The 19,974-nt window shown below is 40.2% G+C and overlaps 1 protein-coding gene across 4 annotated transcripts in view; it reads right to left on the minus strand.

Moving 5' to 3' along the window:
* nectin1b (nectin cell adhesion molecule 1b) overlaps positions 1 to 19,974 on the minus strand; it is a 152,435-nt gene that overhangs the window by 21,976 nt on the left and 110,485 nt on the right. For 3 of the 4 annotated variants that reach the window (XM_044353631.1, XM_044353633.1, XM_044353634.1), the window contains exons 6-7: positions 10,630 to 10,777; positions 1,821 to 1,914 (exon numbers count right to left, since the gene is read on the minus strand). In XM_044353631.1, coding sequence (XP_044209566.1) covers positions 1,821 to 1,914; positions 10,630 to 10,777 — 242 coding nt within the window. Of the gene's footprint in view, positions 1 to 1,820; positions 1,915 to 6,632; positions 8,904 to 10,629; positions 10,778 to 19,974 lie in introns of those variants that run through there. The other variant, XM_044353635.1, reaches the window with a different exon arrangement.

The raw sequence follows: 19,974 nt of genomic DNA on the forward strand, positions 1-19,974 counted from the left end.
CCTGGATAATCAAAATAAAAGCATGTAATGCCACTTGTTTATTGCTATTTAGATAACCTAAAGCAATATCAAGCTTGTGCAAGCTGTGATAATCATAATAATAAATAATAATAATAATGTAACAAATGTTCTGTGTGACCAACAGCTGATTTATGACTGTTAGTCACACAGACCAGGAGCCAATCATCAACAAGGAGCTGTGCAGAGTCCATTGAAGGGGTTGAAGGGGCTTGGAAATATTTTTAGACCTGCAGCAATTTTAGAGGCACGTGTCAGGTTTGTGGCTTCACCGCAATTTTGTAATTGTGGTGGCACACAAAAGCTACAAAAGTGCAGCCACTCCACTGTAGAAAGCTACATGTCACCTCCAAGACATAAACTGTGAACCAATTCAATACTACATATTTTATATGATATATATTTTTATAGTGATCTTTATAGTATCTTTTTCTTTTTAAGTTAGTATGCAAGAAATAAACATATTATGCTGCAGTAAGAGGAAATTATGTAATATGTGTGCCTGACTGTGACTTGACACTCCCAATCAAATACAGCAAAGATAAAGCAAAATGTTTTTTTCCAAAAACGCTGCTGTAATTTCAGAGGTGTTCATGCAATTAGTTTTAATTTTTTCCGGCTGTGAGAAGCCTCCCTTCCTTTGTGCATAACATTATGAATGATAGTATCAATCAGGGGAACCCTCAAAAATCAAGTGTTTTTATCTGCATACTGGCTGTTTTTGAATCTACTATTTTTTGGCAAGTTTTCCAGTGTTAGCTCACTACAGTACGTATTCAAAACCAGGCGCCACTTCCATCTTTACACATTTACCACCAAGCACTAACTACTGTACGACCATCAGGGCTGGTGGCGAGTGTTTTGCCTCTTCGCCCGAGATCAGTGATCTGAGAAAAATGATTATATCAGTAAATTGTCTTCACTAATCCACTCAACGTTGACATTTGAGTTTGTCTCTGATTAATAATAAAACTGCTCATTCAAATTCTGAAAACATGTCGTGGGGTTAAATATACAAACACTGCTGTGAAATGAAGCTGTTTATCAGACTTTGTGGTACTTTATAATTGACACCACTCATCTATTAAGGTCCAAATACACAAAACAGTACACTGCACACGCAATGAGCATGTCTTACAGTAAATCAGACAAATAAACACTGCTTTCCAGCACAAATAAAATACTTTTAAATATTTATGCTGCAGTACAAGGTCAGTATTTATGTGTCAAAAATGACCCACTTACCATTACTTTCCTCATTAAGAGGGAAATTAATAAGCGTCAGACTGGTAATTACACTACATGTTACTGGCTTCTCTTGGAGAACAAGACATTTCTATATTTAGATATTCAAACACTCTTGACTAATTGTACTGCAGCTGGATTGTTGGAGGAATTCTGCAACAAGCACCAGTCCAGAGAATAAGATGAGAAACACTTTGACAGCTGTGTATGATGGGAAATACTGTATACGTATGTGTGAAAAAATAGCCTTGTGTCACTAACTGACATTTCGTGGTTTTGCTATTCCACCAAAGCCATAAATACCCTTCAGACATCAAACATGACATCCAAAAGATATGCATTAAAATCACTTTTGTGAATGGGTCTTATGAATGTAATTGTGAAAGGTTTTTGCACTTTCTTTAAAAAAAAAATTGACATGAATTGGCAATATCTCACTGACATGTGACACATGACAAAAAAATTGAGGCAGATATATGACGTTTTTAAAATGTGTCAGATCAGTCAGAGAGGATAAGAACAAGAGAAGAGGAGGAATAGGAGGAGGAGGATCTTACCTGGATGTCATCAGATGTCAAGTGTCCCTTCATGTCACTGTTCTTCTTTTTGGGTGGGGGAGGGGCTGGCTTGTGGGCAGGTGGGAGGTCAGTCCTGTTAAGAGAGTGAAAAGATAACATGACACTCAGCACAGTAAGGGATCTCCACTCTTAACGTCCCTCACCTTCTACAGCACTCTATAATGAGAAGGCCTGCCTGCACTTGCCTTTTTCACTCTTTCCTTGGATTTTGATAGATCTCGTGTTGGTGGCTTTGTTGCGACGGCAGCCATTCCCCCTGCCCTTTCAAAGGCTCTCGCTGGAGAGACACTGTGCTAATGAGAGTGGGCTGTAATTGGACACTGAGGTGAGGAGATGGGGATGGAGGGGGTATAGGGGGCAGGGAGAAGGGCATGTGTGAGTCAAGTCCTCAGGGTGAATTGCGCCTCATTCAGAGTGCCACATGGACAAACACCCTGCCCACTGTGCAGCAACTGTTTGTTTGACATGTCGTCCTGAGCTGTGACTCAGAGAGCTCAGCAGGCAGCTTCTGCTCTCAACCTTTCCCTGGATCCCTGGTACTAACATCTCCTAATCCCCAGGTGCTCACCCCGCCCCTCTGTTGACACACCTGGGGAAGAGCAAAGCCTCAACAACCCAACACCTGTGCTCATTTACATGCCGCCATTAACAGAGCAGTAAACAGCTATTTTCTTCAAATCAACAATGAAATTTTCACTGGAGATAAAGGCCACGCTGGCACACAGTCATTACTATGATAATAAAAAGGAAAATTAAATTGTGAACAGGAAAGACAGGAGTAATTGAAAGCTTGATGTTGAAATTGTTTGAAGTGCATCTGGATAATTATTTCAGACAAGGAAGCAGAAGGGTTGTTGCTACGAAATTGTTACAAAGAAAACCCCTTCCCTCAAACATGCTGGCAGTCAGATGTCATCTGCCGTATTCTGACATGATATCAGGAGTGATCAAAGATAATGAAGTGGAGCACAGACACTGAGCTGTGTACCTACATGCATTATCTCCAGCTCCTCCCGCCTCTCATTCGCAGTGGTTCACGTCCTTATTGAATAACATGACCTTTCCGCAAGGCCAAGTCGGCGTTTTAATGTGCAGAAAATTTGTGCATGAGTGCACCCCTTAACTCTTTCTTTCACGCTCATTATTTCCAGTCCGTATCACCTTGTCTCCAGACAGGGCTGCCGTGCCACTGCCAGATTCATGTGGCAGCCTCTTCAGCCTGCCTGCAGCACAGAGCCACAGCAAACGCACAGAGAGGCAGCATGCAGCACACTCCCTCATCTACAATAACCTCTTCTATCGAAGAGCCTTCAGAGAGAAAGCATCCATTTTCTCTCAGACAGATAATTATGAGTCTTGTAGAAATGCGGTTTCCACAGGTACGGCAGCGTGCTCATTATAAAATATTGTAATCCGTTGCTTATGATTGACTGGATGCTGATACAAGTTAGAACTTTAAAAAAAAAAGCTGTGACAGCTGACAAGATCATTTGCTTTCAAGAAATGTATGTGACAAAATGTAATTTTCAGCCTGTCTGCACTGTGCATACACATTTCATCAATTTGCTGAAACAAAAAGCTGCTGAGGCACCTCATGCGTTGACCTAATTGTCATTTATTGAAAAGAAACGTGACATCAGCCAGCATTTGATACAATATTTACTGTGTTTTTAGACAAATCACTTTGACATCTTCATTTTGGGGATGGATTTATTCAAGCAGGATGAAATCATACGATGTTTACGTGTGATGCACAATTTGCATTCAGACCCTGCTGCATTTTTCAACTTACATTTGATTTATGATTTGATCCTGATGATTGCATTTCATTGCACATTATGTGAAGGAGCCTGTTCAAATAGGTAGCGTGTTGGGGCCCCATATGCAGACTGGGTTTATTAGATCTGACCAAACATGAAGAAACTCCCTCATCTCATGACTACCACTCCACAGCAACCACTTTCTTCCTGTCATACCTCCCCTTCTTGATTGAATTCGGCTACATTTGTAATCACATTACGCACAAGCAGCAGCCTCAGGAGATTGTCAGCGTGTAGACTGTCACTATTGGTTGACACAATAGAGGGAAAACACAGCGGTAAGTAGCATCAGTGTTGTGATGAAGTGAGGTGTGTGCAGAGTGCACAAACATACAGTACGACTGTTTGCTCAGGCACGCATGTACGAAGACAAACATACAGTATGTGTGTGCGCAGTCACTCAAACTGTTCGCCCCAATTCCAAACCACAGACTAATACTACAGGAAGTGATTAGAGGGCGTGCATCAACATCTGTCAAAGTGCAATATTCAAAAGCTTCTTCCGACTCAACTTAAAAAGTGAAAGGTCAATGTTTTTTTTTCCAAAGATTTAATGCTTTATTTATAAATAGCAAAAAGTCAAACAAATTTAGCATGCATGCAGACATCTTTGAATGTTCTTAAACCATAAATTCAATTTTTCCAACTTGGGTCTGATTTTTTTTTGGCTTTGAACATGGCTTTGGTAACTTTGAACTCACCAATCTAATAGCTGAGATCTGCGAACACAGTGACATCACTAAGTCAGATGAGTCAAGAAACAAGCAAGTCAGACAATCAGACAAGTTGTGAACAAAGCCAGCAGTTATCTAAGCCACTTAACGAGGAAGTGAAAACGAAAGTGCACACATCCAAAATATTGGTATTAATCCAGGAAAACTGTGTGTGAGCACAACTCTATCAACTATGTTAACTTTGAGTGAGGAAGTCTGTAAACTGTGGTGGATGTTCACAACAAATAAGTTTACCCCTCATCATTCATTGGCTAACCTGAGAGTTTATTTTAAAACCTGTTTGATTGTTTGGTTGATTGGTTTCTTGTCCCATCTGACTATATGTGATGTCACGGTGTTGTCAGATCCCTGCAATTAACTAAGTGAGAATTATTATCAATGAGGATGGCCAAAAGACCAAAGTTACAATAAACAAAGATTTATTAAATTAAATTAATTTATTTATTGTATTCTTAGATATTCTTTAGCTGTCTGAACACTGTCCATGATTTGTTTTCTTTTATTCAGCTGTGAGCAGTTTTTGTGTTACATTGTTGGCAAAAAAAAATTAAGCAAATTTAGTACATGTGGACATATTTGAATACACTTGTTTTGCTACGTCTTGTTTGAGACACACGTGCAAACTGAGGATCTTGTAAAAATAAACTCACATGCACATGAAAATATAACTGAAGCTGGACAATTAAAAATTCAACAGTTTTTATTGTTTGAATGATTGTGCAGAAAAGAAAACCTCACAGTGGCAGCTGTTGGAGTCGTTCAGGGAATGTAAATGCAGGTGAATGATTTTTTCTTCACAATAATACTGTACAACAGCGAACCCCAGCTAAATAATTAAATTACTTCTTTCCCATGCCAAGCTTGCTTTCAGGCAAGAAAGGATTACGGTTTGATCTTAAATATATATATATATATATGTGTGTGTGTTTTTCTTTCTTCTTGTCAATGTTGTCGATTAATATATGCAGCCTTTCTTGTTTTAACATTTCAGAGCAATCAACTGTGGAGATGTAACCTTTTGACCGGATGAAATTGCCATTTGCAATAAAAAGATGTAGAAAAGTAATGTACAAGACAGTATCGACCCAAATGAAGAGATGATGTACATTGAAAATAAGGGTGGATGGGCTGCATATCTTGAAATATTTATTTCTGCCTTTATTTTATGATGTATACTTTACCATATGGCAACTAAAATATTCAGTACTTTCCAATTTGTGTACAATACTCCCCGTTTTCTTCCCTGACACATTACGATCTAACTAATTCTGTGGTTTGTACTTAATGTTTGCTCAATCTGTACGGCACGATGCTCAGCTTGACCACCTCATGTGCGCATCTCAGCTGTGTGATTATACACAGACTTCCTCAGAGCTGAATGTGATGCAGGCAGCATGTGGGCGTTGGCTTTGTGAGACACAGACACTAATGAGAGCTGACAAGCACCACAAGCCTGTAGGGAGCAGAAAGCACTGGGCAGGGAACCATAAGCTACATTCAAGTTTGCACTGTTTCCTGCTCAGACATCCACCTTGAAGACCTCACTCCTCTTCGCTCTGTTGGCTACAAAAGGCTCAGGGCAGCTTAAGGGGAGATTTAAGGGGGATAGCAAGGAGAAAACATAACTAATCCTTAAACTGAAAAGAGTAATCTGTGAGGGAAGATTTACAGCAGAGAAAATGACTTTTACAATGCATTCACCAAAAAGTGACTTTTTCTATTTTAAAACGCAGAAGTAGTTTACGACCTGCAGATAATCAGAATTAAGACGTGCTTGAGTGTGACAGTTAGAAAACACTCCTTCCCTGTCTGCAGCATGTTAGAGAAAGTGAAGTGTCGCATCCCCAGAAGCGTTTGGATTATGGAGCCACCGTATGACCACAGCCATCCTTGTGGAAAGCAATGTGAAGTGTTTGAGCTGATCCTTGGTGCTCTCATTGATTTCTGTTGATCACAATCTTATTTGGCAATTTAAATGCTAATGATACTTTTAATTGCAAGACGGGATAAATGTGATTTGATCTTTAGGAGGCAATTACTTTCATGCTTTGTCTAGCTCCGATCTTTTCAAAAGGCGGACAACAATTACTCTGCAGAGCGCAGCTTTTTTTTTTTTTTTTTTTCCTATTTTCTTTTCTCACAGGAGAAGAAAGAACAAAACAAGAATGAAACAAAATGACTTTTGTTTTTTGTTCTTTGACAAGTTTATCAAAAACTATTTCTGTTGTGGAGGAAGGTTTTGCTTTTCAGAACACTTGACTTTACATTTATACACACACGGCCAGTTTCCAAACCTTTTTCCAACACCTTAGGCATTGATACTAGATTACATACACTGCTATACAAAAGACATGGAAATAAAGGTGATTCTTATGGACAGTTGCATTGTATGTATAACATTCTGTACAGAGAAACCAAGCACCATTTTACTCATACACAACAACACTGAATGATTCAAATTCACACCCTGTAAAATAATAGTCCATGTTGAAAGACAGTAAAGACAAACCTACTTTGGTTACAGCTTAAAGCTAGAGGGTGTCCAACAATACTTTACCATTTATCACATTTTAAAGGTCTCCACACAGCAATGGTGAAAAGCACTGGTGACCAGTTTATAAATCAAAGGGTTACACGATAATAAATCATGTCTCTTGGAAGCACTTCTGCAAGTGACATCTTTCAAATTGCGCTGCTAAAGCAGCCATCGATTTTTATAACTGCAACATCCCCTTTTTCACTTAGACTTCACTGTAGACTATATCAGTAATTTCAAGTGTCCTCCAAAATCACAATGGTGCTACATTTCAGTCCAGCAAACCCATTTCCAGCCTTTAAGGTGGAGGAATTTGTACCAACAACTGAGAAAGAGTGTAAAAATGTCTGTTTCTTGGTGACATTGAGACCCAGGTCATAATTCAACATATTTTTTACATTCTGCATGTGATTCTTTTCAGATATTGTGGTAAAAATGGACAGGAAGTTGGCATCAAAGTGATTTATACCAGCAAGTATTTGCAACTGTGTCAACACTAGCTGCAGATCAGGAACACTAGCGAGTGAATTCATTTAGCAGGGGAACGGCGCCACGATTGACAGTGCTTTTCGGCATTTTGGAGGTCATACATCACGCTCGGGCAAAAAAGACAGTGCAATGAACACATTATTCTGAGAACATTGCTTTTGACAATGCCCATCTATTTTGATAATCACTTGACTATTGTGCCAGTGCAGCCTCTAAAGGGCCAGTGATTTATTAGGACTGACCAATTTTGAGTCACATCATGTGCTGCTTTGTGAGGGCAAACAGAGGCGTGACTGGAGGTGCAGTCAGGCATGTTATCAAATGCCCAGGCTTGATTAACGGCTCATCAACATGCAGAATTAAACAGTCTGGCTAAATGCTTCCCCTTTACCCTGACATCAGACACTCATATAAAACTATGAATCTCTCGCAGTGTTTTTTTTTTTTTTTTTTTTTTCTTTTTTACATTAAAATAAACCCCAAACATTCACTTGCAACTTATCTGCATTCACATGATTAAACATTTCAAAAAAAGTAAACAGTATTCTTTATAAGACACTGAACATGTTTGATGACAAGCCATAGGAAAATGGACACAAATATTAATCTCGACAATTAAAGCTTTGAATCACATTTCACTACAATAAGCATTACATGCCGAGCTACAAATAGGAAACAATAACAACAGATGCACAGTACTGACACGACTATAACTCTTGTCATGCATATTTGACAACAATCATGCACACAGAAGGAGGGGAAAGAGCAAGAGGAAGAGGAGAGAGACTGACATTATCATTGAGTTTCAGCCTATGTGACGATTACAAAAAATCCTCTAGAAGCTCACAGATCTCCCTCTTACTAACAATTTGATATGTAATGTATGTTCAATCTCATAAAAAATCATAGAAATGATAAGCAGTGTTGTGTTCTGTCCAAGCTCCCAGAATCTGATAAATTCTAAGTGGAGCTGGATATTTTATCTTAAGACTTTTAATTAAGTCTGATTTATCTTGGCACTGTTTCCACTGAGCTTAATTTTCATTCATAGTTGTTTATCAAACTGCATCGCCATTATTTGATAGAGCTGGATGTTTTTTTTGTTTGTTTTTTGTTTGTCTTGCCCCAAAATAGAGATGTTTGAATTTCATTTCAAACATCTCAATTTGTCGAACGATATCGAGAAAAAAAAAGAGAAGAAAATCCTTAAATTCCAAGATTTTTTTAGACAACAAGTCCAGTGTAAATCTCTAGTAAATTAGTATATCGATGAATGTTTGCTGCATTCAGCGCTCACAATGGTGTGCTCAAGTATGTCACTTGGAGGCCACCATTACATGCAGGCAACAGAATAGAGGATCCAGGAGAACAGGGTTCAGCAGGGGATAGACTGGGGTCAGGTGCCTCTACTTTCCTTGTGGGGGACTCTGGCTTCTCTGGAGCCTGTGTCACACAACTATCAGCAACAGCAGCAACAGCAATGCTGAGGGAGGGGAGTGGGAAACAGAGAGCAGTTACTTTGGCATCAGAGTGAGAATGAAAGATAGATTAGCAGGGAGGCAGAAAGAGACAGAAAGCAATGGGAGAGGTAAGAGTTTGTGTGCTTCATTTGTCTTGAAAAGCATTCCTGAGAGGTCGAAGCTGTCTGTGGTGGTTTCTGGGTCTCCACGGGCTCAGCGGTGGAACTGCAGCCACTGCAGAGCACTGAGACGCACAGCATGCGGAATGGCAGAGGCCAAAAACCTGGCAGAGTGTCTTGACGATGCTTGATGTTAGCATCGCTGCTTTGAATATCAAATCAATTACAAGATTCTGGAGGGGGACCTCTAAAATAAGCATTGTAATCTCATCATGTGAGTTGATTAAAGGCTCATCTGCACCTTCAGCCAGATTCTGCACACCCCCAACCTCAGTTGTTTTGGTAATATTCCCAGGGAGGAAGATAGCCAACCCCTGCACACAGCAGCATCATTCCCATGGGGATGTGGTTTGCATGTTGTATATCCAGTATAGCCAAGAGCATCATGGAAACCCTGGCAACCATTGAGCTATCTGTCGTGGCCAGGTGTTTTAGACAAAGGCAATTAGCAGGATGCAACTTGAATGCTTGTTTCCTTCACATTGAGACCAAGTTTCATACTATTCTTTCTAAACAGATGGCAGAGACTTTTCACACCCTCGGAATAACACAAGAAGATATTTTAGATTCTCTTAGCTGTGCCGCTTGTTTTCTCTCAGCTGCATCCTCTGTAACTTCTGTTTTCTCCTCTGTGTATGGGCAGCAGCTGGCAATGTTCAAAATTGTCATGGCCCCTGGTTTGCAGGCAGAACAAAATTACCTGGTTGGCTGGGGGAGTGCTGGCAGGAGTAAATAAAGTACAAGAGATACTGAGTCCCTAAATCTGTCTTTAACAGCGATCTGCTTGGCTTAATTGCAGTGACATGAGAGGTCTTACTTATTCTAAAACATTTTTCATTTGAAATGCCCTACAAACATCAGTGTCAAATATAAAAGAGATAGATCAATTTTTTAGTCCTATTTTCATCATTTGTCCATGCTGAGCTGCAGAGGATTTCGGGTTTGCATGTTTCCAAACCCAATCATCAAACTGATTCACTGATTTTGATTAAAATTCATTTGCATAATTTCGCAACTATCCCACCGGATAACATCTAGAAACAGCCTGACCTCTGGACCTGCTGCATAAGAAAGAATCTCCTGGAAAATCTCCTTCACTTCTTGATGATATCGTAACCATCCGACAGAGGTGAAGCTTTCCCAAGAAGAGACTGCAGCACATGTTCCTGCAATCAGTCTTGATTAAAACAATAGTGTTTTAATGGGAAATGAGCCAACTGCAGCCCACATTACAATCAAGTAACCTCTTAATAGCTGCTGCTTTAGTGATAATCATCGATTCTATCTTCTGTAGTAAATGAAGATAAACTTGCTTTTTTTTGTCTGGGTGCCATTAGATTATTTTTCAAATGGTGACCTATTGGAAAGTAGATTATTGGCTCTCAGAATGAATGAGGAGGCAGCCACATGTTTGCGGTGTGTTCTTCTGTCTCCAAACACATTTACTTTCCCCAAAAGTGTTTTGTCCTTTTCAAAGTGTTTCTCTCTCATGGGCTGACAAGAGTGCACACCTAATCTTACCACCTGTCCAGCCCCCTGCAATATTCTCTGGCAGAGGCTTGGTACTCACAGGTCATTATCTGTCTCAGTGCGGGTCTTCTGCTGCCGCCGATGGACCATGAAAACAGTAACAGCCACACCGATGATGAGTCCAATGGCTACGACACCTCCAAGGATCCCGATAACGCCTCCTGGGGGACCCTGCGGTAGTGGCTTCTCTGCAGAAGAGAGGAGAAATAACAGTGTCAGATAGGTGCTGTTTGAGAAATTGATGCTGCTGGGTTGAACTTACGACGGCAGTGAAGACAAAGAAACTTTACTAATGTTTCATCTCAGCCACGTGTTCTTGAAGCAACATCAGCTTTTCCAGATCCACAAGAGGAAAACTTTTGCAATAAATAGCAAAAATTCTGGACACTCTTCAGCAACTGGTCAAAAAATATTTCAAAATGAGAGCAGTAATGCATCCAAAAAGAATAAAAAAACAATAGACTATTGTAAAAGGAAAATCTTTACAAGCCATTTGACACGACATTTGCCAGGCTTGAGGCTTTCTGTCATAAAACAAATCCAAATACTATTTTCAGAGACATATTTCAGGATGAGACCATTGTCCTGTTTGCCCTGGCACTGCATGAATACCACACTGTTGTGGTCACGCCGCAGCTGCTGCTGCATTTCTAATGTGTACTCCATCAACTGTTCAAAAGGAGCCTAAATTGGCTCGGATTTGACAGTGAACCTAAATGCACTCTTGAGAACACGACAAAGCTATTATATTTTAAAGTCCTTCCAGCAGGAGGTAAAAAAATACAAAATATTTTCCCCGCATTTCAGAGAGAGAATGTGTGTGGTTTCTAAAGTAAGACAATTTACCTAATTCTGTTTAGAGCAAAACATGGAAAAGTTAGTCTACAACTGTCAGCTCAAATGACTTATGAAGGAGACATGAAGGTCTAACCCAGTAAACATAGAAGATTGTTAATGTTACGGCTCTGTGATCAAACCTCCAGTCCTCCCACTGTTGATAAAGCCAAGGTTATTATCTTTAAAAAGGGTACAGGAATAGTGGAAAGCTAAAATTCAAGATATTGATGTAACTTATTTTTTAAGAGCTGCGCTGGGTCATGATCATCTCTTAAACTTAATTTTTACAAGTGTCTTTGAGAGACAATTTCTTGAAGTGTCTTAGAGAGTTTTCGAAGGGACTGTCGAAAGCAATCTGTGATTAGTGCCAGAGGGAACTTGAGAAGCTGGTAGAAATATTGGAAAATAAATACTTTTTGATGCCAGCATATAATTGTTTTAGCTCAATACGTTGCAATAAATCGGACATGCTTTGAAACCATCTCCACTGCTTTACATAAGGGCCTGCTGATTTTATGTTTTTACGTCTGATGTTAACAATAAATCATCCTGTATGAGATCAGAATACATCAAAATGTAATTCTTCTGTTGTCACGTATATAAAAGACAAATTACTGCAGGTCCCATATGAACCTCTTCCATTGTTTCCCAACTAATGTCAGGTATTACTAAAATAGGACAGTCTCTTTTCTGAGGCATAATGAATCTCTTTTTTTTTGATGGCACAGCACTGGCCTCTGTTTTCTTCTACAAGAGCAGTTAAAGCTGCCCTTTTTAAGACAGGCCAGGGACCAATCAATGGATGTGAGCCTGTTGTGATAGGACACTGCAAATTCTCACCATCTCCAGTTTGAAAAGGAAAGCCTATCTGCTGCCCTCATGATGTCTCTATTATTATCTGGCCGTCCCTCCCGGTAGTGACAGGACAAGGCCTCGCTCTCAGGGGGCCTCTTCTCAACAGCCCCCGCCTGCTTCCCTGATTCACTGCCCATAATGATGGATACACAGAGGACTATTTCACATACGGCCACACAATAGCAAGCACGTTACCCCAACTTGTACCCATCACTTGCTGCCTCAAAGTCAGCGATTACATATTGTGTCCATCAGGTTGTTGTGTCACGCAGTGGTTGCTGCTGGTACTTAAAAGTCGCATCATGTCAAATCTGCCGCTGGCAGGCAAAGTAAATAGGTTTTCTTGTAGCCATACACACTTCTTTCTTGTGATGCATTTCAATAAAATGGATGTGGAGTAGCTTTGAAGACCGGGTGTAAATGTGATCTTGCTGTAGCATGGCAACAGATAAGCTAAAACTCCTACTGTTGTCTCATCGCACTAGATAGTGAAAGCCAGTGGGCTGAATTTCATGGCCCTAATGCAAATGCCAGACACAATAGTCTGTTGTATAACACTAACACACAGAGGAGTGGACTGGATCAGAATGCAATTTCCCTGTTGTGGAGCCCTGGGCACTCAGCACACAGGATTTAGACTGTCACCTCGTAACACTTAAAGGTAGGGTGAGCCATCTGGTGCACAGTCTGAGCACTTTGTCTGTTTCTCATAGCGGGAGAATCATCAAAAATTAAACCGTTCATTTTCTGTACATGAGTTCTACATTACAGCCTTCCTATCATCACCAAGCCTTACATGTATAAATTGATTTGCAAAATTTTTTACTGTCGCAGATGTGGATAGCAGTGGATGTTGTGGTCGGAATAACAAAATAATTAAAATAAGTCAGTGAGCATGCACCGTTACTCCTTAGCTGTGTACAATAACTCTGAGCTTAGATAATTTTATCAGAAAAGCAAGAGCTACCCTTTGCTGAAGCCGAGCCATTATACAGTATACACAACCAACAGAGCACCTTCAAATTCAATTAGTTAGAAGTAAGATAGTATAACTGTACCAAATAACTGGTGTTGACGACTCAGCTACTGCAGGAAATGCACTTTCAAGGACAACATGGTAGTAGGACTTCAAAGGTCTATTCTATCATATAAGAGCTGTATGTTCCTATCATCATCAACCTGACACACATCATCAACCTGCTACACATCATCAACTGCTTCATGGTATAAAAGAGTTTAAAAAAATAAAATAATAAAATAAAAAGTAGTTCTTAAGCGGAGCGAACCCAAGTTTCTGCCGAAATCACTCAAGGACAGGCGCTATTGAAGAATGTGAAGACAGGTTTGCAAGTTAGAGTTCAAGTGTCCAAATACCACAACAGTTGAAGACAAATTAGGCGATGACAGTCAAATGAGTCGCTGACAAATATTTATACTTAACCTTCGATGGTGCTCAGCCTCTGCTCACTGGCTCAAATCTTTAGCGGAGATTCACATTTCTTTTTGTGTTAGTATTCTCTGATGCCTGTGACTTAGTCCTGTGAAAGTAATCATTTGGAAATTCCCCTGCACTGCACACAACAGGCAATACATGAAGAGGACTTTGTCCTCGTTGTAGAATAAACAGTGGATTGGCAACAGTAATAGGCATGAAAACAGAGTTACTGTATGCAGCAGTACTCTGCTTCCTGCTTTCACAGCCACCAACAGTGTGAATACCAGCACCAACACGATCGTTACCTTCAGTATCGTCATAAAACACAGCATAAAAATTAACACCGTGCTGTTAGCAGGAAGAGGAAAATCTGTCTCTAAACTCACTGCACAGCAAGGTGCCAAACATAAAGTGGATAAAGTAATAAAACAAGACTTTCATATAGCAAAATGGCCTGCTTTGATGCAAGTAGTAATTTCACATACATTATAAGTAGATCATGAAATGTTAGGGGAGAGCATGCTCTTTTCCAAGAAATTCACTGTTTTGCAGAAAGTTATGCATTTTATATTTATGAAAGCAATGATTGCAGCTTATTTTATATACAAGTATAGTTTTGGGGTACTTGTAACTCACTTTAGTACTTGTATACCACTGCATTTCAAAAGGAATAATGTTTGGGGTTTTTTGTTTTCCAAATGCAGGACTTTTACCACATTTTTAGCAAAACTGTGGTATTACTATTTTCTACTGAAAGCCACATTCATCTCTTTAGACCAGCACTAGTGGAGAAGAGAAACACAAAGGCCACCTGGAAGATATATTATCGCCTCATAAAGGTGTTCTAGTTAGCAAACAATCCTCTACTTTTGCATCCAGCAGACACAGAGCACCATTATCATCCCATTGAAGTTGTGTTTCTGGCCACCTGATGAATCTAATATTCACTCTCCTTTTAGCTGTTTTGACCCCATGATCTTCCATGATGATAATGGAAAATGCATTATTAGCAGCTAAATGTTTGACTTTCTTCATTAAGTCAATTGCTAATTTTGTCTGTCTGCCATTCAGTTGGGCAGTTACTATGGTGTACTGTCCATAGTTTATCAGAGCGTCTTGCTGGAGACATCCGAGTCTGAGAATCTCAGACTCCATCATGCTGTATAGTAAATGTGCGGGTCATAATACCAAACCGATAAGCAAAAACAGGCTACAAAGTTCAGTACAGAAGCAGAATCTAATTCTCTTTGATTTGGCGCTATAAGCGACATTTTCACAGGGTCATTTGAATCAATGCTAACATCAAAGATATTAATTAAAGATGGTTTAAGTAAGTAATCTTCAACCACTGATAAGAAGCCAAACAAAGCTAAGAAGCCACAGAAAGTTCATATTATTACAGTTTGCATGACCAACATTTAAAGCAAAACATGACCCCCTTCTCATAAAGGTGTCAACAAAATCAAGAAACACAAGAACCTTAAGGAATACCAATAGAGAATATAATCAAATAATCTTTGACCTGCTTTGATCTTTCACCAGTGGAAAACCTGCATAAAATCTGACCAAACTCTATTGAGTAAATGCTGTTGTTCAAATATGTCTTGTAGCTGCCACTGAAAGATTGTTATTGATTTTCAATAAGTGTAAAGCACCCATCCATGCAGCAGCTCTCTCTGTGCTGTCAGTCCACCACTGTGGCACATTTGAGCTGACAGACTTGACCTTGGCTTTTTGTGGCTGCAGCTCCCTCTGAGGTGGCGGTAACCTTCATTCTTGTCACATCTACTCCCCAGTGTTCATTGAGCTGCACCAGATGTATGCGCTATTGTTGCTTTTCTCTGCTGCACAGTATATCCACAACACACAGTACAGTCACAGACCTGCTCATAGTCCTCAGTCAGCTTTGATAGGCTTTGAGGCATTACATTTATGTCAGCTGGTAGCCCACGGAGAATCAAATTTCCCAGGCAATACATCAAGACGGCGTCATTGGCTGAGTGCAACTTCTACCCAGCAGATTGCTCTGTTTGCAACAGAGTTCAGACGTGCAACCAGCCAGAGGTCTCATGGGATTTGGGGGACACAGTGAAAGTGCTTTGCATGTGATTATTAGTTATTCATTCCTCAGGCACAGCCTACAGATTTTTATGCATGCTCCCAACAGGGGTCGGATATCATTTAGAGAAGATCTGGCAACATTTTTATGGAGCAAAAGCAACTGATCAGCTGAAAAATTGATTACTTTCCTACTACTGCTTGTGGCCCTTTCTGAATGTAAACTACATGCAGCGTGATACAGCAATTTAGCGTGTGGACCATCTAGAAACGTAAAAACAGTGTAATCTCAAGTGCCAGCTGTACTCAATAGCCAAAACATGTGGGCTATAGTGTTACTAGTCTCCCATAGAACATGTTAGTCACACATACCAGAGCAGGACGAGTTCAGGTGGGAGGCCAAAGGGTGAGCAGTCTCCAGCTGGAGTGGGCTTTGCCCACTCCAAATCCAATCTGTCGTAGAATGCAGCAATGCAGGATTTAAATGGAAGCAGGTTTTTTTTCAGCAGATAGCTGTCATGTACCTGCTGAGACCTGTTGTGGTCCATCAAACACTGGCACAGGGAAGACAATTCACAACTTCATGATGTCTTTAAATGTACAGTCACCCCTGGCAATCTGATAACAAACGATAGTTAAAAGGAGGTGTATGGAAAGCCTGAAACTATACGGCATCACACTGATGGTATTAAGAGGACTTTTGTGTAGTGGCGCTTTGTAAAAATGGTCCAGTCATAAGTCTGATCATATTCCAAGAATGGATGTGACTCCTGGCGCTCTCCCTCTCTCCCATCAGAAATTGTAATTGCTATCTCCTCCACAGGGGCCATAATACTTTCCAGCAATACTGGGGAGTTTTTAAGTGGACAGATTGAGAGTCTGGCTACTAACTCACGCCAGCTCCACACCACCAATGCCAGTCCGAGACGGCCACCTGTTCCAAAGACCACAGTGACTGCTTTTTTGCCGCAGCCTGCGCAAATCACCAGTCAACCAACAGCGTGAAGCAGTCAAGGTGTCTAGTTGCCTTTATCTCTCTATTCATGAGTTGTACAGCTACCTTATGTGCAAGTAAATGTGCAGGCTGTTAGCAATTTATCTGGAGGAGATTTTTTTTTTCTACCCTTTTTCCACATTGGGTAAATGCTGCAGGCCCCAATAAAGAGAAAGAAATGCGGTTTAATGGAGTTCATAAATCTGTATTTCATGCTGCCAACTCCAAGCGGCACATGCTGTTTCGTCTCCTTCTCCCACCCCTACCCGAGTTGGTAATCTCGTTAAAGTTCAATGTTTCCAGAGCTGTCTCCTCTGGGAACTGGGGTTCCTGATGTCATCCTCTTTTCCACAGTAGTTTACCCTCTAGAGAGGTCTGCATCCTATTTCACCTAGATTCACACTGATGGTCTGTTCTCTGCCACCTCTCAGACCCAGTGTATCAAAACAGAGACAGGGGCAGGAGGAGATTGAGGCAGGGGAATGTGATGGTGTGTGATTGCTGTTCTACATCACTCCACAGAGGGCAGCACTTCATTAAATACAAATTGTTAACACATGGGACGTGTTTATTAAGATGAAACCAAGCCCATTATAATCCTAAGTGTCTTGGACCTGTTGGGCCGCCATGAAGAACACCTGAGTCCAGAGTATAGTAATAGTATTGTTGTTTTGTTTTGTTGTATCATGATTCTTAATTTATTCAGATTTGTTTTATGTTATTTTGTATTATTTTCAGACAACTACTTGCATTTAAGGATCAAAGCTAGACTAATGGATTGATGTCACTGCATGGCTGAATAAATACCTGCTGAGCCATTCTGCTTCACTTTATAGCCTGTTCAATCCCTGTGTAAACATTTTGTGAGTCAATTGTATATTAAGGCAATCTGGGGAAGTAATCATGAGGCTTCAATAATAATAATAATAATAATAAAAACACTTAGCATGTTTCCATGATTAAACAGATGACACTCAACATCACCATGGCGAGCTCAAGAACACCATGGTACCACACACACATCAGCTGGAAGCGCCTGGTGCACCGCTGAGTCCAGTGGGGTAGATGAAGCGACGACAAGCAGCACCAAAGCCCCTGTCAATGAATATGAGATTGCAGGCTGCCAAGCTGATGCTGATGCTGTCATGAGGTATTACCTCCTGTGACAGCCTAAATAACAACAGTTCTAATTAAAGAATGATTGGAATGGGTCGACCACTGCCTCCTAATGGGGGAATAAACCGCAACATCGCTCCAGGAAGTGAATTGCGCTCATTTATTAACTTCAGGAAGCCGGTAGCTGCTGTCAAGATGTAATAGCTTATTTTAAAAGCTACATAACTTTCCATCCATTCTGCCCACTGGCCCATTCACTCCAGCACGTTAATTAGAAAAAACTATAAACATATACCAGTATTATATACAGAAGATTGTCCGATAGACTGCTGTTTCTCAGTTTTATAACAGAGAGTTTTGAAGTGTACAGTAACTTGGCTGCAGTTTCTCCTGCTGTGCATCATCACTAATCTGAAAACTAGCTTTGGCTCCACATAAAGAGCTGGCCATGCGGTGTTGGTGATAGGGTTCTCAGTCTGCTTTAGCAACACTCTCTCTCTCTCTCTCTCTCTCTCTCTCTCTCTCTCTCTCTCTCTCTCGAGCCCTTTCATGCCCCAGCTGAACTCCTCTATGTGTTGAATGTTAATTTAATGGCTGCTCCAAGCTCTAAACTGGAGAAACCACGGTGCTTATACAGATCTGTACTCTCATCTCCACCTTGTACTCCCTCTCTTACCTTCTCCTCCGTGTAAGCAAAATTACTTCTCAGTGTCTCTCTCTGGTAAGTGCCGTGAGGTCACGGCTGTAATTTCCTTTGCCTGGTTAAAAGCTGGACCCAGTCAGTCTGGATATGTTCAAGAGGAGGTTTTCAATTTAGCAACACTTGGGTTGGTGAGTCTGCAGATCCCATCCCAGAGGCCGGCCCCTTTTACTGCCCCCGTTGCTAAGCAAGTGTATCATCTCAAGCACCATACACACTCTAATGTATTCAAATAACTTCTGTGGGATTGAGCATCTGAAATACAATATATTTATATTCCTGTACTGGACTGTTTGTGTTCTCTCTGGAAAATTATCATTGATTCCTTTATACACACTGGCAGGCCACTGCATTTCAGGGCAGGAATATGAATTCACTCCTCAATATTCATTTAGCGCACATGTCTCCTGCCAGACATTTTGATTTTGTATCTGCTCTCCACTGAGTTTTTGTCTCAAGGTATCTGTCATTAGCTGCTCTGTTTACTTTTGAATAGGTTATCATTTCTTTTCACACTAAGCATTCTAAGAGCTTTCTGAATTTGCCTACTAATTAACACAATAAATAGTGCACCCATAACACCTACAGTGAGAAAAAGACTCCCCCTGTACATCACTGCTTCATGGCACATTAATGAACACCGACACAAGAATGCTATCATCTCTCCTGGAAAGTGTGGAGACATATATGTAATTTTCAGGTTCAGTAGTGACAGTTTGTTCCGTGTGACCCCACAGATACAGCTCTTTCCATCTCTGAAGGTATGACATTTTCAGTTTCATGTGTCAAAAAGGTTAATAATAAAATGTATGATTTTCAAATGGTGACTATGACCATGTGGTTGTCTCCTGACATGATAAAAAAAAAGGATACTGAAAATATGAAATTGTCAAAAAGAGACATTTTTGTTCTCTGTCAAAATATTTCTTGAAAGAGGTTTTACATGAGCTGAGCTGTGATGTTCAATATATTCAATCTGGATTTCAAACAATGAATTGGAATCTCTTGAAAAATGATTATTCCAATAATATCTGGTGATTAAGAATACTTTGTCATTCAGGTGACATCACTCTGACGCTCTTTTATAATGCTGGTAGATTAATTGTTGACAGTGTTATTGTCATCTACACAGACACATAAAGTCAGACGCATAAAGTCATGAAGTTCATCACTCAAAATCATTATCCAAGTCTTAATTAGACAGAACATTGAATGAAATTAAATGACGTGATTGATCACATTTAAGTGCATCACAAAATATGTGCAAAAGGTGAATCAAAACTTGCTTAAACAGTCACCTCAATGACACATTTTTAATGCTGTATTAACCTTGTTTCCAGGTACAACTCTGATGATGCACTTAGAGGGTGGCTATATCTGAGTAACTCTT

This window comes from Thunnus albacares, chromosome 6 (genome assembly GCF_914725855.1).
Source record: "Thunnus albacares chromosome 6, fThuAlb1.1, whole genome shotgun sequence".
Lineage (NCBI taxonomy): Eukaryota > Metazoa > Chordata > Actinopteri > Scombriformes > Scombridae > Thunnus > Thunnus albacares.